Source organism: Etheostoma cragini, chromosome 18, assembly GCF_013103735.1.
Source record: "Etheostoma cragini isolate CJK2018 chromosome 18, CSU_Ecrag_1.0, whole genome shotgun sequence".
NCBI classification, from domain to species: Eukaryota; Metazoa; Chordata; class Actinopteri; order Perciformes; family Percidae; genus Etheostoma; species Etheostoma cragini.
Genome location: NC_048424.1, coordinates 13,017,213 through 13,042,749, shown reverse-complemented (window position 1 = coordinate 13,042,749; position 25,537 = coordinate 13,017,213). Strand labels below are relative to the sequence as shown.

At 40.3% G+C, this 25,537-nt stretch overlaps 1 protein-coding gene and 1 long non-coding RNA gene across 2 annotated transcripts; one reads left to right on the top strand and one right to left on the bottom strand.

The window, feature by feature from the left end:
- Positions 1-67: 67 nt before the first annotated feature.
- mrps18a (mitochondrial ribosomal protein S18A) lies at positions 68-2,961 on the bottom strand. Its single transcript, XM_034899655.1, has 6 exons — positions 2,764-2,961; positions 2,151-2,182; positions 1,366-1,470; positions 1,123-1,246; positions 521-593; positions 68-417 (listed from the first exon to the last, which is right to left on the bottom strand). Exons 1-6 carry the CDS (start codon positions 2,909-2,911, stop codon positions 273-275), a joined length of 627 nt encoding a protein of 208 aa, XP_034755546.1. The 5' UTR covers positions 2,912-2,961; the 3' UTR covers positions 68-272.
- Positions 2,962-22,638: 19,677 nt separating this feature from the next.
- LOC117961174 lies at positions 22,639-24,993 on the top strand. The gene is made up of 3 exons (XR_004660335.1): positions 22,639-22,818; positions 24,513-24,514; positions 24,980-24,993. It is a non-coding gene; the product is annotated as an uncharacterized LOC117961174 (long non-coding RNA).
- Positions 24,994-25,537: the final 544 nt, after the last annotated feature.

The following is a 25,537-nucleotide window of genomic DNA, read 5'->3' as shown; positions in this document are numbered from 1 at the left end:
TCTGCGTTGCGGTCCCAGTTGCTGCTCACATTAAGTTGTCCGAGAGTTCACTTCAAGGGCTTTTTGAAAACCAGCAGAGACAGAATATATGGTTCTGGTTGGGGCTGAGCATGCCTTATCAAGCTTAATAAACAAAAAGGTAGAATAAATACAGATGGTTAAAGCTTTTAGGGCAGGATGACAAAATGTAATCCACTTGAAACTCTTCGGATAAAAATGTGCCCACCCACTTGTGTCAGGCTGCTGCACTGATTCATCGGGCTGTCTGTCGTTCAGTGTTTTATGTAAAGGGGCTTGACACCGTAACGTACATTGTCCTTGAGTACCGGGTGGCCAACAGCCATGCGCTTCTTACACCACTTTAGTCCGGTTTTATATATTGGTTTCACAGTGTCAATGGACCAGCGAGTCAGGTATCTGCACAACAGAAAATCATTGCTACTTTCATTTGCACTCCAACTGACAATTTGGTAGATAATGGTGAGCAACACATGTAAGCAGACACACATGCAAACATTACCTGTTGAGTTGGGATTTGGGCCTCTTTGGGACATGGCCCTCCGGAAGTTTGGGTTTGTGGTCAGGGAGCAGACCTTGAACGCAGTGGAAAACCAAAGTCACATTTAGGTACTTTATTTAAATTAGTGATCAAAACAGCTATTAATAGGTAAAGCAGGTCCAACTGCTGGATTTTATTGATGCTTAAGACTCAAACTATTCGACTGGGAACCAGGACAGTTAAACCAAGTCATTAGCACTTTTACCAGCAGTATTGTCTGGTTTCTCTTTAAAAACAGTGCTGAAACTATTGTTTAAATCGATGAAATTGTGGGCAAATTTGATAATTTATCAGGCATTTCTAAAGCAAACACGCCCAACATTTGTTGATTCTCAATGTGAGGATTGCAGGCCCGAAGAAACAGCATAGCGTCAGGCATGCACAACCTTAGTCCGTAAATGTCTTTGCTTTTCTGCAACACTGTATTTGAAATTTACAGAAATCTTGCAATCATTTTAAATAAGTAATTTTAATAAGTATATTAATAAGTAAATCAAAGTAATTTGAGTTTGGAGTGATCGAATATTTAAACACACAAACAAAAAGCAGGCATCAACACTGACCCGCTCTGTGAGCCATCTGAACACACATGGCAATCTTGCGATGTTCCTCTGGACAGAGACCGGTGATTCTCCTGGGCAACAACCCTCCATCTGACCGGATGAACTGACTGAGCAACAAGACGTCCTGGAGGAAGTGAAACAGAAAGAAAAAATGAGAAAGAAAACCAGACACAACAAACAGCTGATACATTTTACAGAATGTCGGAGAAGATTTGATCAATACATGCCTGTGGCCGGACTTACAGTGTAGTTGTATTTGTGCTGCAGGTTCCATCTGTAGATAGGACACTTGGCTGTGGGGTTTGGAGGCTGCGGTCCTGCTGCAATGTTCAGTATTTCTCCCTCAATCTGACAGACAGTTGGCGTAATATGACGTTATGGTACGTTCCATGTCAGGTTGACTGAATATGTATGTATGCAGTATGAGACACGAGTCACGCTCTCCATATCCTCTCTACTGTAACTGTTGGTCATAGAGGTGTGCCATTGTAAGTCAAAGGTTTGTTGAATCCCTTAACATCTGACAAGGCCTCTCCTTTGGAAAACACAGCTCTGTGTTACTATTATGTCATCTTGATCCTAAAATGACACCTTTGACATGTCAATGTTGAGTAAAATTATACAACAATGTAAGATCCCCGCGAGTACATTACTCCAAACTGAAAGGCCTTCCTAACCACTGTAGAAAAAAAACAATACATACGTAAACTCATTTTTTTAAATTAAAGATCACTATTGATTTGTATGTATTGCAGTGTTCTTTTAATTTGAAAATCCATACTATAATAAAGCAGAAGAGTGTTCTCCATCCGGCTTTACATTTGTATCTTTATTTAATAGTCTGATGTAATACAATAGCGATCAAGTACAGTATATGGGTTATGTGTATTTCTCATTACCACTAGTTCCCAATTCATTTGAATGCTGCAATGAATACAGTTTGATGCTTGTGTTTTTTCACAGTGACAAGGGCTTTATCTAACAACCAAAACATTATCAGTTTCACATTACAGCCCGCTTATACTTACTGTTGTTGTTTTACCCTCCTGCTTCTGCACCACTGTAAAACACACATTGTACAATGTTAAGACTTTAAACAGTTATATAAATACACTTCTTTACTGCTTTCCTAATCTTTGATAGACATTTTTAGCACATGTGGTCCCCAAGTTAGTTAGTAATTAGTTACATTATGAATGCCAACAGGTATCATTCAGCTTGACCTCCAACTTTAGCTAAATCCCAATTAACAAATGGTGGTAATTCATAGTAATATTGACTCAAAATGTGGTTAGATGAGGCTACAGTAAGTACTTTTTACATCTTTGTTGAGTTAATAAATGCCACATATATAGTCATATTGAAATACTTAAGATAGTCTACATAAACCATCCAGTTTAAGGATGCTTAGGGTTAGGAGTAGAAGGATAAAACAGCACACTCTTAGCTACTTTTAATGTGTGTATTTCAATGTGACAGTGACACAACGAGATGAATGAAAAGGTGTCAAGGGGAAAGACTGCCTCAACGGACGCATGACTTTTGGTAACAGCTAGCTAATCACTGCGACAACATGCTAGCTAACGTTAGCTCTTCTAACATTGCTGGACTGAAATCTTAACGTTTGAAGATAAGTCTCACCCTGTCGGATCCCTCTGCTTTGAATGGTTAAAGTCGGCAGCTGGGGAACATTTAACCTCCGTTGAACCTTCACGTTGGTGCCCGTGGTACCTACTTTCAAGCCCGCAATTGAGGTCCACGCAGACCTCAACAAACTGCGAGCTGCCATGTTTAATTTCTGACCTTCACTTCCCTGTCTGGTAATCTCGCGAGAATGAAAACAGCGACACTCACGGTGAAGGCCACTTATTACATCGATGGTGGTGAAGACCAATATAAGACAAATTCCAACAGACACTGGATTACACAATTAGGTAAACAAATCAATTTAAATTCCCCCATGTCTGTGTATGACATGTGGTTGTGTTCAATGAACTGACTTTATAAACAATAGTTGCATGGCCAACAGGAAATTCTATTACAAAAACAAATAAATACAATTATAGGTTGTATGATACTTTATCATGGACAACACATTATGAGCCAAGATCTAGCCTTAATCTAATTAATCTACAATAGACCCCAAGCAACCCCTAAACACGAGGGGGAAAAGCAATGAAAACATGGCATGTTGAGAAGTATCTATCCTATCTAAGACAAGGGAGAGATTCCAAGAAAAGGTGATAAGTGACATCTGGATCATAGAGCTTAACAGCCCAGAGAGAGAGAGAGAGAAAGAGAGAGAGAGAGAGAGAGAGAGAGAGAAAGAGAGATCAGTGTAAAGCTAGAATGTATTTGTCTGTATGGAAGATTTAAACATAACGTTCCAGTGCAGGGGAAAAGAAATCCTTCTTCTGATAAACTGCAGCATGAATGTGAGGATCCTAGAGATACTTTTATTCTTGTGTCTAGGTGCTCAGATCTCATAACAAATATAGGCCACTGCTCATAGTTCTGTTTATACCACGCTCATCAGATGAAAGTATGAGAGGCTCCTAAAGGAGCAGTGTAGGAACATGCCAAGCTTTTGTTACAGACTCTGGGAGATACAGGCAGATTCTTCATGCCAGATATAGAGACTCAGAGAAGATAAAGAGTTTGATGTTTGATAGTGTAATCATGAGAACATCATGCCATTTTTCAGTTATGTTTTTGTTTGCTTTCAGGTTTTATCTCATGGATTCATCTGTGTGCATAAAGAAAGCATTAAGAAAGCCAATGCAGGCTGCAACAATAGATCTACTTACAAAAGTCCTTTCTTAGATAAAGTAAAATACATTTGTGGAACTTAGTCTTATGCAAAAGTTATGTGATAACTTGCAGAGCTTGTGAACACGATACACATTCCTGCCAACAGTTTAACGTAGCAATGCATCAACAAATGCAAGAAAATGTTGCTAGGCTCTGATGTGAACAACACGATCAACATGTGATCAACGTGTTTGTTAGACCTAAAGGGTACACACTGTTAGAAACACTTAATAACTTTAAGGAGAACTAGTATACAGCAGGTTCAGGTTGTATTTTGTGTTTTGGACATGTTTACATGCATTAATGTAATACTGCCCATGGCTGCTGCACCTGAATGAGACGCTTTGTTAAAGCACCTGTCTCTTTAAGACCCCTCCAGAAAAAGCCCAGTCTGCTCTGATTGGCCAGCGTGTTTTCTAGAAGTATTTACAGATAAAGGTTTCTGAACCAAATACAACCCAATCGGACATGTTTCAGCAGTAATTGACATTATTGGCAGCCAAGATGACAACTTTTACTGCGTTAGCATATAGCTACAATAACAAGCAGTGGACATTGATAGAGTATAGCAGCATTTTCCACAATAAGAAATCGCAGATAAAGGATTTTTAACTAAATATTTCATAACCAGAAATATTTCAGGAGTGATGTGACCCGGAATTGGGGAGAATTTATCAACATTGGCATCTAAGATGACACATTTTACTGCTGTTAGCATGTATTTACATTTGACAATGTTAACACCGCAGTAGCTTAAAAATAATAATAATAATAATAATAATAATAATAATAATAGTAACACTCCAGTCCTGGCTACCTGGAGCAGATGACCAATCAGGCCGGAGAAGGCCAGCTAAGGATTGCGTAACACTCAGCCAAGAGTAAAATAAACTGTTGAAAACATAGAAAAGCATAATATGTCCACTTTAAATGACTTTTGTTTCCCAAAATAATTTTTTTTAAGATGTTGAAATCTCGTTAAATTTTGAATTGTATTTTTGATACAGCAGTATGCACATTGTAGACATTGACATCTTAGTTGTTTATTTTCTGATATTGGACACATTAATTGGGATTAGATCACATGAAGATACTAGCAGCTGTAATGCAGAGTACAACTTTGTCATTACACACTTAACAAAGTGGTTCGTAAGAATTTTGCAAGCACATTCATCATCACGGTTGCTTGGTTTCATAGCAAAAAAAAAAAAAGAACAATTGCTCGAATGCCATCTTGGAGCCTAAAAGAGCTGCACACTGCTAATGAATTTCTGTGTTCATCTCATTTACGGAGCAGAGAGTAGATATATAGAGATTACCGTCACCCTGCCGCCACAAAGGAGGCATTGTCTCAATGATCAGGTCCCTTCGTCAAGGACACTTAAGCAGTCACATTCCTTGAGAGAAGCCCAAAAAATGGCATTTAAAGTGTCTGACCACCTCCTCACAGGCTTTGATATTCAAATGAAACACGGCCCTGTACAAACAGGCGCCTCAGCTGAGGAAGAGGGGGGAGAGTAAATCAGATAGGATTTACCTCAGATGAAAAGAACTCGTCTGACATTTTCACAGCGAGAGCTGAGGGACGCTGAAGCAATGTTGGTTCGATGTCATGGTGGGAAGTTATTGCTGTGTGGAAAAGGTTAGAGATTTCACCCCCGCTTCCTTGGACAAACTGCTAAAACGCAGCATGGAACAAGCAGAAGAGCTGAGACTGGAGCGAAGATGAGTGTGCACGGTCACATCACACAAAAACAAATCTAACCCACCCCACCGCATTCCCCTTTTATTGTCACGCTGGTCAGTGTGTTTTGCCTTTAATGTTTTGGTGAAGACTGAAGGGCCCCTGGTGATAGCTTCTGCTGAAGAGTCTAAACACAAAAGACCTCCAAGAGTCTCATAACAGCAACACCGTGGGATTTCACAAGCTGAGGTGGTACCTTTATAAAAAATCACTGCAATACACAACCTGACTGCCGCGGCTTTCCAATGCCTGTCTGTGCTGAGTGTTTCCCTTAGGTGAAGATTTCTCTCTGTAAGAGCCAACACTTTTTGACAGAATCTCTTATTCCCATGCAGATGGAATGTGTGGATTTGCTGCCATCCAAATTGATGGGCACAGTCTGGTATGCAATTAAGGCATAGCTATCACTAAGAGGCTTTCCTGGATGATTAACTTGTAAGGACTGTTGCATCCAAGGAAGTCAACTGAACACAATTAGCCTATTTCAAGGGAATGAGTTTGCTTAAAGGCCCCCACTGCTCGTAAGATGAGGTGAAGGAAAAGACGGTTGCCAAAGCAGACAACTGGAAACAAGAGACGCAGGTTTCATCAACCAGGGAAGTGGAGCTCAAAGACTACAGTGACATCCAGTGTGCGTTTATCACTCTAATGTTGGGTAAAGCTTTCTTAAAGTGACATGAATCTTCATCCATCCACTTATCAAAGAGCCCCCCCTTCTGTTTCTTTCTCAGCCCCTCTCGCTCACTACTCTTCACTTATTTGGGTGTACGTGCTAAATGGGACTGGGTTCATCAACAAACCCGCTGCTCTTAGAAGAGGCTCTTATCCGCGTTTTTTCCCCCGCTTGGCTCTGGGAGCCAGCTTCCATCCTTTCTCTCACACACAAACTCAGCCTGCCCTTAAATCCTCAGTACACACAAATACAAGCTCCCCTGGATCTGTCTTTCTCATATACATACTTTACGTATGACGTTCAGGCCTTTGAGTCAGAACAAATTTTCACAATTACATTTGCACTACAATACAAACAACAGCTCCATGGCTCCTAAGTGATCCTCTTTAAATATTTGGAATCATTTTGTACCATTTACGTTTTTCTTTTTCTTGGGCTGAGTTGTGTTTGTGACCCTTTCGTGGCTAGCAACAAATACGTCAGTTAAAGCAGGAGGATCAATGCCTTGGACTGAAGACAAAACTCTGACCTGCATGGATTTTTTTTCCGCACCGTGTTTTTGTCATACCTGTAGGAACAGCAACAAAAAAATGTAACCTGTGATTCATTTAAGCTCTGAAGGATGTTTTAACGTGACGTTTGGCCATTTTGTGCTGTGCTGACTTGTGAAGCACTGTCCAGATTAGTTTCCCACCATGGCCGCCTCTGCTCTTAACTTCCTCCTTGGGTTGCCATGACGCTTGCAGTGGCATTCTTACATACACCAGCTGGTTTCCAGTCAACTGCGGCCACTTTTCCTAAAAGGCTGTCTTCAAGTAGACCTAGGCATGACCTATGAGGTGACCATTTTTATTAAAGAAGCTTCCATTTTGTCTTTCTTTGTTTGCTGGACTCGCTAATATTCCAACCTGGGATACATAGTCCTCCCAACATATGTACCAATTTTACTCCTCAGGTTGATTCATTAAATACAGACTTGTATTACAATAATTGATTTGTTGGCCACTTGGGGACAGCCCAATGAGCTATGAACACAGCATTGGCATAAGATCACCTTATTAAGTTGACATGGTGTTGTAAAGTTGGTTGGTCTCTTCTAACTCCTTAGAGAAATATCTGGTTCTTTACATGTGGAATGCTCCACTACAGTAGGCTCAGCTAAACAATGCTATCTGTTGTTTGCTGCTAGGCGGAAAGGGGAGAGTAGGTTTGTGAGAGCTCAAAAAGAAAGCTGCCAGTTGTGACTGAATACTATACTGAGCAGAGCATGGAGAGTAAAACAAAACACAAAAAGCTGTGGGTCGTAAAACTAAAACAATGAGCTGAAAGATGCCAAAAAGCTTTGAACAGAAACTGTTGTATTTATTTTTACGAGTGTCTATCACTACGAGCGACCCCTTACAAAAGAATTGTAGAGCAGCTTCATTAGTTATATTTTCTAGCATTTCTGTGCAAAAGGCTTGCTCTGACATCATCATTTGACATGACAGTTCTGGCTGCCTTTCCAAAAAACATTTTTATTTCTGAAATGTGTTGCCATGGTGCAAACAGTTAAATTAGTTTTGTTGACATCCCTGTCAGACGTTACTCTGGTCATACTTATTTCCCCACTGTTCCTTTTTCTCACAGTAGCCTAATGCTTATCTCAGTGTGGCCTCAACATATATGCCATTCTTTCCCTCCTTGTATGGGTAAGAAATTCAAGCCATTCAAGAAACTCCATTGAGATATCTGTTCAGTTGACTTTAACGTTGTCTTGCTTTTCTGCGTCACGTAACATACTTATTTCAGCTAAGTTTGAACTGGTTAACCTGCACTGCTGACAATCTGTTAAAACCACAATACCCCATGGGTTTTGAAGCATGAGTAAAAGTTGATCTTTAATTGAAATAATGGTGGACATTTTAATACTGAATCCCCCAGTGGATAGTAACACTTTAGTTGACACAAGGTTATAAGTTGTGTGAGGCAACCTTCAAGTTCAACATAATGTTTTCTCTCACAGAAGAGAGAAAGTGAGAACAGCAGATATGTGCATGCTCTGTACCCCTCCTTTATGTGAACCACACCTGGCTTGTAAAGGAACCTGGTGTTACATAAGGTCAGTTCAGCGTTTGCTTCACCCTCATTAGTCTGTCTCCTTTTCTCTGGCTGAAACTGGGTGAATGTATTGAATGGTATAGATTGCACAGAATTGTAGACAGATGGAGGCCAGCAGGGGACAGTGGTGATTTTCAGGTGCAGCTTCGCTCCACTAACACTGTTTGACTGCCTCGCCTCCCACCTTCTGTAGACCTGCAGCAGCCAGCCAGCCAGTCAGCTAGACCTTGAGGAGTAAAATAATAAAACACATTCAATGGGATGTTATCAAGGACACTAGACACATTGGTTTCACAACTTATCAAGTAGGTTCGTTATTACATCTAACAAAGCAGACAAGGCACTGGTGAGATACCTTCAAATACCCTTATCCTGTTCCACAAATTTAAAAGGAACATTGTAAATGAAGGAATTAAATGTCTCCAATCTACAAGTGGAATTACATAGACACTTAATTACTTTCCCGTCACAGCAGTGCGTTTTCAGACCTACAAAATCCCCTGTTCCATCATCAAGACATGTTATGTGGGCTCCCTGATGGGGTACATGATCTTTGTCCTGTGCTCTCTTCCTTTCCCGGTTGGGGGTCATTCATGAAAACAACTTGAGACCGTCTTTTTTTCTTCTTCTTTTTTTCCAACCCTCTTTTTTTGTTGTATTTCTAACACCATGTCCAATACATCTCATTTCCTGAAAGAGAATGTAAAAACCTTACTCTGTGTGTGTGTGTGTGTGTGTGTGTCCAGTCTGCCTTTGCCACGTTCAGAAGAAGTTGTACAGTGAACGGCGAGCAGTCAAGAGTTTCTCCAGTCTCTATGCATCAGGCTTAATTAGGAGACATTTTCTCCACACAAAGAGACATGATGTAACAAAAGAGTGGACGCTGAAAAGAAGCAAACCTGAAGTCCTTCCATCTTCCATTCACTCGTACGTATAAGGACTGGGCAGTCAAACAGAAGGCAAACTCTCCAGTAAAATTCCATGGCTGGCAAACACAGGACCGAGAATAGTCAGAAAGGAAGAGTTACTTTTTTCCAAGAGCTGCTTTGTCATCAAGTGGAACACACTCACATGCATAATTCCTTCCATTCACACTGAATAATAAAGGAAAACTACATGTTTCATGCTCATAACCGCCATATGTATGCTTTAAGGTCAATTCTTATGACTTGTGCCATGTTTCAGTTTTCAGAATGAATCAGATTACATTTTTTGACTAAGTCGTGGTGGGACTGTGTAATGTTTGCGGACATCGTGACAGCAAGTAGAAATTAAAAAGTTAACTGAATGTTTTTGTTGTATGTACTTTTTAAGGGCAGATGTATTTTGTATTTTCCTCTTTACCTTCTAGAGTAGTGGACAAGCTTGCAAGGCTAACAAAAATGAGCCTAGTGACGGCGTTTGGTTGTCACGTAGAAAGGTGCAGTAGGCCAACTTCTTTTAGTTTTGTGATATAAAACGTTATAGAATATCCCTATAATGTAGTGTAACAGTATACACAAGTAAAAAAGAGTCAGTGAACTGACTCAATGTCTAGCTAAAGTTTGCCAACAAAAGCCATAATGAAATACTGGCCATAGAACACAAAGTGAGGCTGTAGTAGCCAAAACCCTGACTGAATTGAACAGGTGTGTTTTATTATTTATGAATTCAACTTTTCAATTGTAAGAAAATGGTTCTTTGCTCGAAGATCGCCTAATCTCACTTTTATCGTGGAAAAAACTACCTAAAGACCTGATCTGATAAGACCCTACACTCCAATGAATGCATTGCAGACAGTGAGTCAAAATCGTTTTGAGTGTGTCACCATTTTGTTATCTTTACTACATGCAGTAAACCGATAAACCACCATATATTCAGCTGGCTTGGACCGACTTGACGCGAAAATGAGAGGATCACTCATTTTTGACTGTTAGCGGCACCACCCTTATTCTAAGGTGTTGTAGATGAGCTTTGGATGGAGGTGTTTATAAGTTTCCAAACTGTCCTCCAGATGTTTCCAATTTATGAAATCTGTCTATTTTACAAGAGCTGTATGTATGCTTTTAGTGTCAGATTGCTCTTGAGTTTTTTTTTACTGGCACTGGTTTTGCAGATCAAATCTTCCATGACACATCGACGTATTGCCACTTTGGTTCTTCTGCTGCCAACTAAATGTAATGCTAATTCATTTCAGACATAGCAATTTTGTCTCTGCTTTAGTATTGAGTAGGCCTACTAAAAGAATTAGTATGAATATCTGCTACATTCTCTCTGTTGGGAATGAAAAAGCCATACCAAAGAAATACATACATTTCCTATTTATTTTTACTCCCTTTTTATTTATTTGGTCATAGAAAATGGCTCAGTGTTAAAATTCTGACCAACTTACATTTATTCTCATAAAAGAAAGACTAGCAAGAAATAAAGTCCAAGGGAAGAACTTGGAAAAGAAACAAGTCAGTTTTATGATTAATAAATCCCCTACAGCTCACAAATAGATCTAAGAAGAAGGTGTCAACTGTGTAAAACATTGTAAAAATCGAATAGATCAGATTGGGTCATGCATATCAACCCTTAACCCACGCCGTTGGCTGCTGAGATTCTGAAGAGCAGACTTTCTTTCCCCCTGCTGAAATACTTGTTTAAGAAAACCCGTCCAACTGGCAAGAGCCAATTTATAAATGTGGGATGTTCTCTCTTTGTTGTGCAAAATGATTCCAAACACCCGGAGCTCACAACGGACACTTGTGGGGTGTGATGGCGGAATGAAATAAAAGGATTAAAGAGGAGAGGGAACAGTGAGGAAAGACAGAAAGTACAGAGAAGAACAAACACAAAGTCCTCTCAGCTGATTTCAGTCTATTCATGTTTGATAAACACCCTGTTGTCAGAGTGTCCCCATATGCTCGTACAGGAAATAAACACGAACAAAAGCATCAAAGCCTCTGGTCCCTCATGTCCCCTACATTGGATCAATGTCTCATTCTCTTTCATGTTTTTGAACCCACAGCTGTTTGAGAGATAGCAGACCTCTACCTGGATTTTTTTCTAGCGAGTGTAATCTTTTCACCATAAATTCAGGTTTAATGACTTAACGCAAATGTGCATGTGTGTTGTGATTTGGGCCTCCGGCCGCTCCCTCTTTTGGGAAATTAGGGAGCGATGCAGCAGTAACATTGTCGATGGCTAGTAGAAACCAACCTTGAGCAGAATTGGATAAAGAAAAGGGTCTGTTGAATGGCAAGTTCAGTTTCAAAACCCTTCCAGATTGTTCTTTCGACAAGACTAAAGTTTATTTGCATGTACTGTCAATGTGGATTGAGTTACCAGTGGAGTATGGGACGTGTCTCAAACACCACTTGCTGGCCAAGCATACGGCTAATGCGCCAACGGCAGGCTGCGCTGGATAGTTTGCAACTTAAGAAGTGTAAGAAGTACAAAGAAGTAAGAAGTACAAGTGTAAAGGGGGACCAAAGATGTCAAAAGTACTTCTACTCAAGTAGAAGTATAGATACTAGGGCTTTAAAATACTTCTGTATCAACTCAAGCTTCTTACTCAAGTGAAAGTGTAAAAGTACTGGTTTCAAAACTACTTAAAGTACCAAAGTAAAAGTAAAATAAATGGGTTTTTTCAACAGAGACGGCTGATTGTTTTTAGACATTTTGATGCAGAAATGTTACATATTGTACCTTTAAGGGAGTGTCTTATAATATGATCTTAATAAGGTGGTATCACTGCTGGAAAACTGGACTGAATCACTCACAGAGAACTGGAGTATATCAAGACTAAGAGTCTACAACCACGGCTCTTAAACGCAGCGATGCTTTCAGCTAACCGACTCACTCCCAGTTCTCCACGGCGTAGCTGCTTATTCTGTTTCTGGGTTTAAACAATTAGCCTGCTGCCAGAATTTAATCTCACACTGACTTCCTGCTCTCTCTTTAGGAAGTCTTTTCCTAAAATATTGCTCTGCGGTTGCATCTGGATCATGTCAGAGCTTCATTCCCACGATGAACAATGGGTAGTGTTTCCATGTTTGAACAGAGATAGCTCATCTCCAGAGAAAGTTCTTATTTCCACAGACTTATGTATCTAAAAAAAAAAACATACATGATTTTTTCAGCAAAGATGGGTTCTCATTGCTGTACAACTTGTTGTCATCCTTGTGGAGCACATGCCATTGGTTTAACTGACTTCACAGCAGGACACATACATGTTCTGTACTGTTTTTCATGACACTGATTGAGGTTCTCTTTTGCATTGACCACTCCACCTGTTATAAGTTAAGTTAAAATCTATGTGTTGTTTTTGTAAGTGTTCTGTATGATTCAATTACTACTGGAACTCATCTACTGCTGATCCTCAGGAAATCTGCAGATATTTGATCTGAGGAAGATCTCTTAAGATTGCTTGAGTTAAAAAACAGCATGTGTTTGTGCTGAACAAGGAACCCAAAAAAATCAAATGAAAGCTGGACCAAAGCCGCACCACTAATAACCTTTAAAGACAGCAACAAGACACTTGTATGTACTTTTGTATGTACATAAATACGGTATCCACATAAAGTCTGAGAAACAGCTAGACCGGCTCCTTCCAAAGGAAAGAAATATTCACCTATCAGCACCTCTGAAGATCAGTAACTAAAATGATAAATTACCTTCAAGAAGTTAACGGATGCTAGCCAAGAAATAGTCTGGCACGTTACCGCACCATTAAGTGCTTAAACACTCGTACGGATGAAAGAAACTAAATATAACGTGTTAATTAGTGACCTCTAGAGTGTTATCCACCTTATCCAGAAATGCTCCAAAATAGCTGAATATTATTTTGAAGACTTCATAGAGTGTTATATATATAAATAGGTTTTGTGAAGAGTGAATGACTATTCGCATATAATCGGTCCAGGAGACGGTAACCAGGACAAAATAATTGTCCGCGTCAAGTTGACAGCATGATCACGACCTGGACCTCATATATACACTAGTCCAAAAATCTCCTTCCCTGCAGAAGAAATGTGGCTCTGATTATTGGAGATGTATGTTGAATTAGTTGCAGGGTAAAGCAGGGTAAAGCTAGGGACACACAGTAATGTAAAACAGATATACCATATATTTAACACACTACGCCACACTTGCAAGGAAGACATACCTTTGTCATCTTCCAGAAAAACATGTTAAACTCTTGTGCTCTTGGCTGTAAAACACTGCTGTTCAAATCCGGATAGCAGATAAAAGTCTCTGAGGACACAGACAGTCTTACCTGCCTGCTGAATGAGATTCTTTTCCCTGAAGTAATATATGCCTAGCCCAAGGCAACAGAGCGTTCCCTGACAGGAGGAAGGCTATAGAGTTTGCATGCCACTAGTAATAAGATAGTCCAACATCATTAAACTCATGCACTGTCAAAATATTTGAAACTCTATTACAGGTAAGTGAAGGCTCCACAGTAACTTTGGTAGGATTTACTGTTTTTACAAACGTTTGTGTTATTTCCCAACTGCACCAGATCCTGTACTATTCCAGCAGGTCTCCTATCAGTGGTAAATAGGACATTTTATTCATTTAAAGATATTAATATTCAAACCATGCTTTATTTAATAATTAGAAAACTGATTCTAATGCACACATAAATTGTCACTCCTCAAGCTTGTAATTCATTTAATTTCATTTGCAAGAACTAATGTTTAAATAGATTCGATTGAGGTGGTTGTTTCTTCTCATGACCAATCGTTAATCTTTTTATATTGAATGAAGCCCTCTGAGGAAAACATTATTACGTTGGTCTACAAATAAGAAATAATTTAACAGACCTTACCTCAGCAGGGATTTGTCCTTCTGTTATTGCCAATGAACGTGAGCCCAGATATGAAACATCAGCCTTGGTTGCTCTGTTTTTGGGTACATTCAGTCCCACAACAATATCTGACTCTATTTGATTTATTAAAGGATAATTACTGTTTATTTAAACCTGTTGTATTTCCCATGAATGTGGCTGCTGTGGCCGTATGGGTCATGCCAACTTTGCACTTGTCACTTCTGTTGTAGAGATTTAAGTCAAGCTGCACAAGCGACCAATTGGCTCAGCCTTTTGGTCTAACTGCAAAGGGATCTCCAACCAGGGCAACTTGCATATTGGTTTGTGTATATGTGAGGCTGTGTTTGTGCTATAGACAAGAATTAGCAAAGAAATGTTTGTAGGTGTCCGAATGGCAGGAATAAAATGTGAACATGGTAGAGACAGACAGTGTAACAAAGTCTGCTGGACAATCGTGTTGATAGGCCCTGCAAATTCATTTGTTGTAGTTACACAGCTGGGATCACTCACATCCGCAGACACATCTATTTCCCAAATTTGGCATCAACAGTTCCCACTTTCAGCTTTTCCTCCTGTTGCCTTCATGCCTCCATTCTTCATGTCACCTCTTTCTTTGTGTTAAGAAAAGCAAATGTCTATATATGGTGATAATGCACCAGTGCATTTCACTTTTTGAGCTTCCTAAGAAGACAGTATTATGACAGTATAAGTTGGCCTCGCACATGTAAACAAACCAACATGTGTGGATGTGTAATAAGGTAAGGCAGCAAGTTGCCCCAAATACATCCCTAGGCCGATAGCCATAATGGCCGTTCCTGGTGGCAGACTTATTGAAGTATTGGAGCTGAAGGAGGCTCATGCAACTTGCCCCAACATACGTTGTTTTGCGTCAGTCCTTGTTTCCCCAATTCTTTGATGTGGTGTGCACGGGAAATGCGCCAGGTAAATACGTCAGCTTGAAATCAACCGGAATTTTCCTTGAATATGTCTCTACATGGTTCTGCAGAAGATTCAATAGAAAGCTGTCCATTGAGAACAAGACACAGACAATCTCTAACTTATACAGAATATGAAATTGGTCTCTGAACCTTTCTCCAGGAATCGAGCCAGATTGCAATCACAATGATTGCCGATTAAACCAAAGACCCCAGGGGTTTGTTAGCAATGTTATTGTGTTATCTTCAAATAATTTTTTTTCAGACACACTGAAACAGAACAGCTTACTTTATCAGTTAGAGGTTTTGCAATAGCCTAAAATCCTTGTAATATGTTTATATAGCTCATACATCGGCCCATTGGAAGCACAACAACTGCAGTTATCTTTTGTCCCCGCTCAGGGGTATACCATACTTACCTCATTCTTGAGATTTTGCTGAATCCCAGCAGTGAACTAAACGATAATGAAAATCACAATAACCCAAATCCCCATTGACTATTTAAGACATACATGCAAGAACGTGTGTGTTGTATCCGTATTAAACAGGTTTGGGACGCAGTAAAAGTTTAGAGGGACCTCAGGGCACGTGTCTAGGGGCTCAGCCTTCACAACCAGTCTTTTAACATGGAAATTAAATTATCTTTGTCATCCTCAGTTAGAAAAAAAAGACATAAATGGCATTGTTAAAGACATACCCAGAGCAAGAGCCGTGCAGTGTTCCCAACAGAGATCCTGTGTTGACCTTTACATCCTGGCAGGGGATCCTGTTAGATCTGCTCCAAGCTGAGAATACCTCTGTGGACTGAGGCCCTGCTGGAAATTAAATTATCTCTTTTTCATAGAAGCATGGTGGTCACTTAAAAAAACAAAACACAAAGAATATTATTAGTTTTTAGATTGCTAAAGATAATGTTGATGAGTAGACACACATACCCTTTGGCTGTTGCAAACACTAGTTTGCTTCATTAAATGTACTGAAAGGATATTTTGTCTACGTATGGTATAGAACGGAAAATATACTTTTCACGGATGTTGCCCTAGCTTCATGCCTGTTGCACAGCAGTGACTGCTTGGCCCCCTTGAACTAAATAACTCTGTTCTTGTCCAAAAACTAATGCACAATATAATGACTGAATGTGCATTCATGCGTCAAGTCTGTATTCTGTGTCTTGATGTGTTGTGATTTGGGAATTAGGTTAGGTCCCTGTAAAGCATTGAGTGGTCTGTACCCTTACTATATCTGTAAAGTGTACGGATGTTTTGATACTATAAATGAAAGTGAAGACTGAAAGTGAAATGAATTGGAGAATTGTTGGGTTTTTGAGGAAACAAAGTGCTTAACTGTTCTTAGCCACAACAATAACTTGGCTCTGGGAGTGAAAACTTTGGTCAGTCTTTCAGTCCACCACTTTGATTCAGACTAACATTTCTCAACCACTTTAGGGTGTATTGTCATGAAATTAACACTTTGGTGTTCCCTAGCGCCACTATCATTGACATTGTTGGTTTCAAGTGAAATAGTGGACAACTGTGGACTGCCTAAGATTCTAAAGAGAGGTTGAGTATTACTCAACCTCTCTTTAGATGATGCAAAACATCAGCATGTTAGTATTGGCACTGTAAGAATGTTAGTATGGAGATGTTAGTATTTCACTCAAAGCAAAATGCAGCCTCACGGAGCCTCTACCATGGCTGTAGACTCTTGTCACCAAGCTACCTTTATGTAGCCCGAAAATCAGAATGATGTGCCATTTTGTTTCATTATATTATCTCGTCATTTTATTCATACCAGCTGTCACCCATTCATACATATCTGTCCACCTGAAATCTTTTTAATTTTTTGTTACTTCAAGTAATGTTAATTTAAGAATGTTGTTTTTTGTGAGCTTTGAACAACCTGTGTCAGTCCCTTTCATGCTTGTCGCCACGTTTCTGTCTAGTTTTATGGAACCACTTTCTGGCTCTGGCACAGAAAGATGAAGCTCTCAAATCTTCCTTAGAAAACTCTGATTGTCTGATTGGTGGTTTCTCCAACCAGAGAAACAGCAGTCAAAGAGCACAAATACTCACCCATTTGAATGACTGATGAAATTGGAGATCTGAGCAGCTACTTAGAGGTCTGGAACCAGACTACCGCTTGGATAAACAGTAAAAAGTCTTCAATCAAAACAACATTTGTTGTAACTTGGCTTCAACTTTCTTCAGAAAGCCAACCACCTACTAGGAAATTGGCTTGTAAAACAGATAATTTGATCCAACATAACAAATTTGTCCTAAACTGACTCATAACATACTGTAACATCCATCTATTTTTATTTACTTTTCACACACAGCTCTTTGAAGGCCTCTGCTGTTTGTGTGTTTAGTGGTCAGGAAGTATTACAAATTGTATGAGTGATATCCTCATCTCCTGGCCAGGAAGCATAAGCACAATCATTTTCTTTCATTATCGTGGAGTAATTCTGGGATGTCAAAACCACATCAAAGCAGCACATCTAGTTACATTGAAGCTACATTGGCTTTTAGATTTTTATGTCCAGACATATGAGCCAGTTAAATTGTGAACATGACTGGATAATGTATCAGTTGTCTTGTTTGAAGCTAATTGACCATTTTTCTATGACTGTTGGTACATCTGTTGCTCTAAGCCAATGCTGTGTCTGAAAAAAAAAAGATGAAAACCAAAAAAAAGAATGCCACATAAGTCATTTCTTCGGCAGAATGAGAAAAATGTTCTTTCATGTCGTTCCTTGACTGTGTCAGAAGCAGTGCCGTGGAGTGTTTCAGCTGTTTGTTTGTGTTGGTTAGGGGTCCCAGATTCCGCTTTGGCTGAAAAATCTTGACACTGACATATACAAGGAGGATTCTTCAAAGTCACCGCTCTCTTCTGTCTTTGTGCTCTCCATGCCTTTCATTCTTTTCCTCTCAAATATCCTTGTACAAATGACAGAGAGGATGGATGACCCTTAACCAGCGAAGCTACAGAGGTATCCAGTTGTCTTCCTGCTCCATCTGTTAATCAACACATCACAACAAATCCAGACACAACACGATGGAACCTAACCCACGCAGTGACGTCCCAACAACCTCAACAAACGTGATCAGAACAAGACTAATAAAGCAATGTTTTCTAATCTCTAATCTCTAATTAACAGTTTTTATTAAACTGGATAAAGTCAGTGTAGACAGTGTAAACAGTGTATTTCATAAGTAAAATAAAGAAACCGACAGCAACATCTCAGATAAGAGCATTTATATGATTCCCTCTGGAAGAAATAATTTATTTGCTTTCAGTCTGAGCAGCAAAGGTTAAGAATTCTCTGGTGCAGCACACAATGAAACATTTTTTTAACCCATACTGCATTGTAGTTTTCGACAATGTCTGGCTGGCTTCCTCTCGGCGATTCTGCCCACACTGTATTTATTTCCTGTCAGATGCTCGTCCTAATAATTCCGTCATTCCCTGTGGTCCCACTAACTAGACAGCAGAGACCCCCATCTCTCTCACCTTTGGCCCCCTGCCTCACCGCTGGAGGCAGTGACAGCCTCTCTCCCCTCGTCACTCACCCCGCAATATTCTCCCTCTCCCACGGCTTTCTTTCTCTTCAGCGATATTTTCCCATCTTGTTGCTGCACCTTCTTCATCCACACCCTCCTCTTTCTGTTGAATCGCACATCTGGGAAAGGTTAAGAGCATAGAATTGCTGGCTTTGTGGCCATTTAGGTTGAGATTCTTCATAAAATGAATGCAAGAACTTCCTTGTTCATAAGATATGAGAAGATTACCTGGTAAGTATCTATACTTAAAAAATGTCGCTTCTATTTGGAGGAAACAGTAGTTGCGCAGACAGATAAGAATGCACGGTTAGAGCGTTCAGATGTCAGGGTATCAGTGTGCAGAACAGTTAGTACAAAGTGTTGTCTGATCATGTCTGAAAAGTGTTTATACCTGTTCTGAATGGTCACTATTGAAGGTGGGGCTAAAAGCCTGTCATAGCCTCCTCCTGCGGTACAATGGAACCAAAAGCAGTTCTAGGCAAGACTCGCCATTCAATAGCATTTCTTCAGGTCCCATTCGCTGACCGATTGGCTAACCTTAACCAATCAGGCTACTTAAAGTGACAGTACTCACTATACAAAATGGCCCCTGTCCGAGTGTTAAATCATGGAGCCTTCAGGGTGCTGAGAGATATACAGTACAGAATATATATTTTTTCTTATGCACACAAGATAATAATTTGAACACACAAGTTATTATAGTCATGTGCAGCAAGAAATAATTTTTCGGCACTTGGACTCTCCTGTTAGATTTGTTGTTGGACAGTTTACAAATTTGTACATAATGACCTTGCATAAATCCCAGAAGAGCTTTCTAGGTTTAATCAGCAACATCAGCAACTAAAAAAACCTATGAGGGTACGTTGGGTTTTGTACAGATAAATGTGTTAAATATTGTGCATTAGAAATGCTGGTTCCTAAAGATTTTGGTAACTTTGGATTGAGCCCGGATAGCTGTTTCTCCCTGTTTTTGAGTCTTTATGTTAAGCTAAATTGTCCATCTCTTAGCTCAACCTTCATATTTGATGAACAAACTGAGAGTGGTATCAATCTTCTCACCCAACTCTCTGCCACAAAGAAAGTAAATGTATTTTCCAAAATGTTGAACTATTAATTTAAGAGAAGTTGCTTCAGGTGGAATACAAATACTACAAGTGAGTGGCTAATACTGTGAATTGTAAGCTTAAAGTAATTACATTTTTGTTGTAAAGACATGACATCTAAGGAGATTATCAGCACATCAGTGTGTTGTTGGCTTGAGTTTTAAAGGGATAGTTCAGATATTTTGAAGTGGGGTTGTCTGAGGTACTTATACATTATCAGTGTATTACGACAGTGGATGGCACTCCCCCAGTTTGGAGAAACAGATGGAAGCAGGGCAAGATACTGCTGTTGACGGGGGTAGGAGTTAACTTATTTTAGCCACCGAAAAAGCCTAAAAAGGTTCAACAGTACAAGTGTATACTATTCAGAATATTTTTTAACAACTTACCTTCAGGCAGCCCTCTATGACCCCACTTCAAGAACATCCGAACTATCCCTTTAAGGTTGGAGTTTTCAGGGTGGATGAGCTGTGAAGAACAGAGAGAGTTCAGAGAGGATCAGACGAGGCTACAAACGTCATGAAAGTTAAGGGTAGTTAAGATGTGTGGCAAGGACCTCTAGGCGAGACTTACCTGGTTGAAAATGGAGGACCACCTTAGACAAAATGAAGACAAAGTGATACTTAGCAGTCTATCCTGAGGCAGCCTAGCACATCTGGTCAGAGTGCTGTTAAAAGGAACCTGTTAAATCCATTATCATTGCAGAGTAGCTTAAATTACAGCCACAGAACAAGAAAAAACAGCTGTAAGAGTGATAACCTGTGAGAAAACTCCCACTAACACACACTGACACAGGCCGGCAGGTTTACAGGGTGAGAGATTGACTACCAGCTGTAAAACACAATCAGGGAGGGTCTGTTGCTATATGTCGGAGTGTAATGCAATCCGAATGTCACCAGACATGAGGGGGGAGGTGCCCATTGTCCTTCTGAAGGCACCTTTCAATGAAAAAAAACTTTCTGTGTAAGAATGTGTTGATAAGAGCAGGATTGACAGAGTATGCTTGGGTATTTTTTCTCTTATTCTGGGTGTGATGCTGCTTACATCCTGGAGTGAAGAAAATCTCTGAGTTTGCATTGAGCAAAAGTTCCCTCCTTGGGGATGTGCTTTCCGTAGAAATCATGGGGCCCGACTCAAGGCCAACACTGAGACCATACTCTTGAGGGGGCCCTTTGGTATTTGAAGGATGGAGTGATGACAGTGGGACGTTGTTTGTGTATAAAAAGGAAACAAAGTGAAACAGCTCTGAACATGTCAGCCCCAGTGGTTGTCGCTTTAGAAAAGAAATGTGTGTTGACCTCGCACAACTACAAGTCTGGTAACCCCCCAACAACACTGAGGCTTGTGTGTGCACACACAGTTAATTTGCTGCTTTCAGTCTCGGGTTTGCTTGCTTAAGTTTGTTTATTTTTATTTATCATAGTAAGGTTCAATGCAGGCAGAATTTAAATGAACTACACGTCTACATGAGCTTACGAGAACCGGCTATGAAAGATTTCATAAAAAGGTATTTTTATCACTTTAACAATCTGCTTAAAGTGCCTTGTTTTACAACATCATATCATGTTTCTTATTTATTATATTTTATGTATTTGCACATGCTGTTTTATTGGATGTATTGTTAGTGTTTTGTGTTATTTTGGAAAATATGCTTAGTTTCTTATTTGCCAAGAGTAACATGAGAATATCAATTCCCCTCTCATGTCTTTATACTTAATAAGAAGCTAAAGCAAGTAGCTAGCTAACTTAGCTATGCGTGAAGTAAAAAAAAAACTTGCCAGTTTTAGATGTTTTTGTACAGATGTATCTAATGCTAAACAACATGTTAATTAGTGAGCTTTGAAGGCTTGGCAAGAGAGATATAAAGATTCCCATCTAAGTCTCTGCAATTAAACAAATGCCCTAATTTTTTTTACAATTAATTATCAGAATTTTAATAATTAGAATGATAAAAGCAGAGTAATTATGATGCATTCTATTTTCGAAAATCAGCATGTACACTTTTTCAGTGTTAGAATAGAATGTGATTCATTTGGAGCTGTCCCATTCCAGTAAACCACCCATGCTGATACAATGAAATGACCTAGTTCATGACCATCTGTGATTAGACAGTATGTGTGCTACATTCCCCACAGTGTGTTCTTCCACATCTACCAGACATCCCAGCACTCGCATGGCTTCATAGAACCATAAACATTTAGTCCATTTGGCACCAGTGTGAAGGAATTCCCCCATCACCCTGCAGAGTCAGTCCCCCGAATCATCTTTTGACCACACCTATAGTGTTTATTATGATGATTGTCAGTGTGATGGCGTGCTTGTCATGGTCCGACAAGGTTAGGACTGTGTGTGACCAGTTGGGGTTTTGGCAGATACAACGTGTCAGGGAGGAATGATGGGGCACAGAAATGTCACACTGCTCGAACAGCACTATCAGTCCATTCCTGTCCCACATGCTTCAGGGGAACACACTGTGCACACACTCACACACTTGATGGCAGAGTCTCCTGCGTGTGGTGAGGGTGCGGGCCAGGTGGGGCAGACAGCTGCACCACAGGTCACTTTAATTTGATATCAAATAGGACGGCCTAATATGGGCATGGAGCTAGGGTTTGCCACTGCTGTGTAATGTGTTGAGGAATTAGTTGCTGATATTTACTAACAAATGTAACAAATGGAGATCTGTAGATGTTTCTCACTGGTCAATAAATGGGGTTCAAGTGGCGGCAATTTTAAATTTTGGCTCAAGCATGCATGGTTGAACATGTCAGCTGCGTGGCGTGCCCATTTTTATTTTGGCTCCCATGTAAACAGGTCGAGAGCTCGGACACTGCCTGCGTGACATTCACGTCCGTGGCTCGATCCGCGCCGAAAACACGTGCATGCTAGAAATAGAACCAACGCCTATTTTTCACGTGACACACAAGCATGTTGAAAGCTTTTCCAGTCAAAATAGGAAATTCCACAAAAGATGTTTGCATGCCATTTTTACACAAATACATTTGATAAATGACATTTTGATGTTTGAAAGTCTCTAGGTTTTGACATGACTGCAGATGTAAGTGTAAATTCAAAGCTGCCACGCAACTGACATACCATGCAGGCAGTGTGCAGGAGCCCTAACTCTCCTTACCTCAGATGCTGCAAAGACACACACGAGTGCACACACACACACACACACACACACACACACACACACACACACACACACACACACACACACACACACACACACACACACACACACAGTGCTCACAGTGTACTTGTTGAACTCTCCAGCGTTTCATTTGATCTGTGCTTGGCAGAACAAGGGCTTCCCCCAACAAACTTACCCATCATCACAACATCAAAAGGATGGTTCATGCGTGTGACATTGTGTGCGTGGATATCACAATCTCATACACAGCGCTTTCCAAAATCTTTTACAGGATATTTTCAAAACGAGTTGCCATTTTAGCCCCCTTGTGCGTGTAAGGTACAAACTTGTGCTGGCATGGGAACGCACCCCTCCTCCTTCCTTCAGTGGAAGACGGTAAGGGCCCAGCCAGAGCTGCATTTGTTTCGTACTAATCCTCCTTATGAGAGAGACGGCTCTTATAGCAGGAGCTTTGATCCCCCAACAGAGGAAGACAAAAAAACACTTGAGCTACTTCCTTCTTCGTCTCCTGGCTCATCCCTCGCATCGCTGCTCAGAAGATCTGAAATGTCAGAGGATGAGGTCAGCGAGGTTGTGCAGGGCAGCGAGCTGCATATGTAAGAGCCCTAAGGTGGACATGGATATTTTTATCCTATTTATTCAGTTATTACATGTTAAAGTAAACATGAACACACCTGAATACATATACAAAACACAAAGCCATACACAGACCTCTTGCAGTAGTCAGACGCTTGATGTGTTTGTGTCTTGTGTACCACATGAAACTCAATAAAAAACAGCTGTGTTGAAACTAGTGTCAACACACACATCTGTGTGTCGAGTTTAGTGCGGTAGGCTGTGAGTAACGTGACTTGTTTCATTAAAACATGTTTGCTTTTGTAAATAAGAAAAAATAGTTTAAATCCAAGTGTGAAATTACTGTGTATTCTTGCACACATTTGTATCTATCTATAAGTGTCATTCAGAGTCTTTGCAATTGTTTAAAAAGGGTGCATGCTGTATCTGCTGCAGCACATGGTAATGATGATTAACACAATCATGTGGCCAGAGCCAGAACCTGCTGACAAGAAAATGATCGTACGTGTGTGTGTGTGTGTGTGTGTCTGTATGTAGATGTTTGTTTTCCAACTGCAGTGACATGGAGGCCCTTTGCAGCGACCCCTGAACTAAAAAGTATACGGATACACACATCCCAAACACTCTATTCAAGCTCCAGGTGTCCAACACGCACATCTACACACAACCACAAAGAGAGACAAATTTTGCAGTCGACCAGGCAATGATGTACATCCACTGAGCTCTGGAAATACTCGTTCTTTTTAAACCATTCATTATTCGCACATCAATTTCACACACTCTCCAATTCCCATTTGCAGTCTCACTTTCTTCCCCCCCTCTCACACACACACACACACACACACACACACACACACACACACACACACACACACACACACACACACACACACACACACACACACACACACACACACATTATTTGAAGGTTAAGGAGTACAGCTGGGAGCTGCTGCCAGACCCCCTCCTCTGTCACTCTCAGTAATCAATCTGTCAGTATGGTAATTAACCTACCAAGTTAAGTAAGCATGACTACTGAACTGCCCCACTCCATCTAACATTCCTCTCCTCCCTCTGTCTCTTGCTCGTACTCCCCCTCACTTGGCGACGGGCGGAGGTTGCTCATTTGATGATTCTGAGGACCCGTGATGTCTTCAAGTGTGAGTGTAAAAACTGGTCCTTTTGTTTTACACCGTTAGATTAGAAGATAAGTCTCAGATAAACAAAGCTCCGTTAAGCTCTGGTCTCCAGTAAATTCAGCTTTCTTGAGAATAATTCCATTTTATCAGAGCTTATTATCAAGGCATCATTACACATTTAGGATAGTGTAATAGTGATTTTGATTATTTAGAGAGAGAACATATGGTCCAAAGATGTTTCACTTCTTGACCACGGAACGAGTTAAATGTCATTTATTGTGAAAGAAAGTGAAACGAGGGATCAAACCTCGACGGTTGCAGGCTTTTTACGGGATATACTTCAAATCCCTGGACAATGTTGGCATTGCTGGTCAGGGTGCACTTAGAGAAAGAAACTCTTTTTCAAAAGCTCAACTGGTGAGTGGTCCTTGAAAGAGGAGTTAGATTCATTCCTACAGCACAGCTGTTCACTCAAGGCTTCTGCTCAGTAAAAAGCAGTGATACTCACAGGAGCATACACACTTATACAGGAGCATTAAGCTGTAGATTTGTAAAAAAGTAAATAAAAAAATGAAGCATGTATCAGTTGACTTCCCTGGATGAAGGAACGTAAGAAAAGCCACACACACAGAGAGTTTGGAACTTGGCTGTACAGTCAACTACAGTCCCACATGGGAAAATGGACTGTCTTCACAGAGTGCTATGATTGTTTTTGGACTCAGGTAAAACTAGACTACACAGTCATGGGTCCTCACACCAACATCAGGACATTTTGGCAAGTGTCTGCTCTAAACAAAAGTGATGTTTTAGCAGCTTGTTA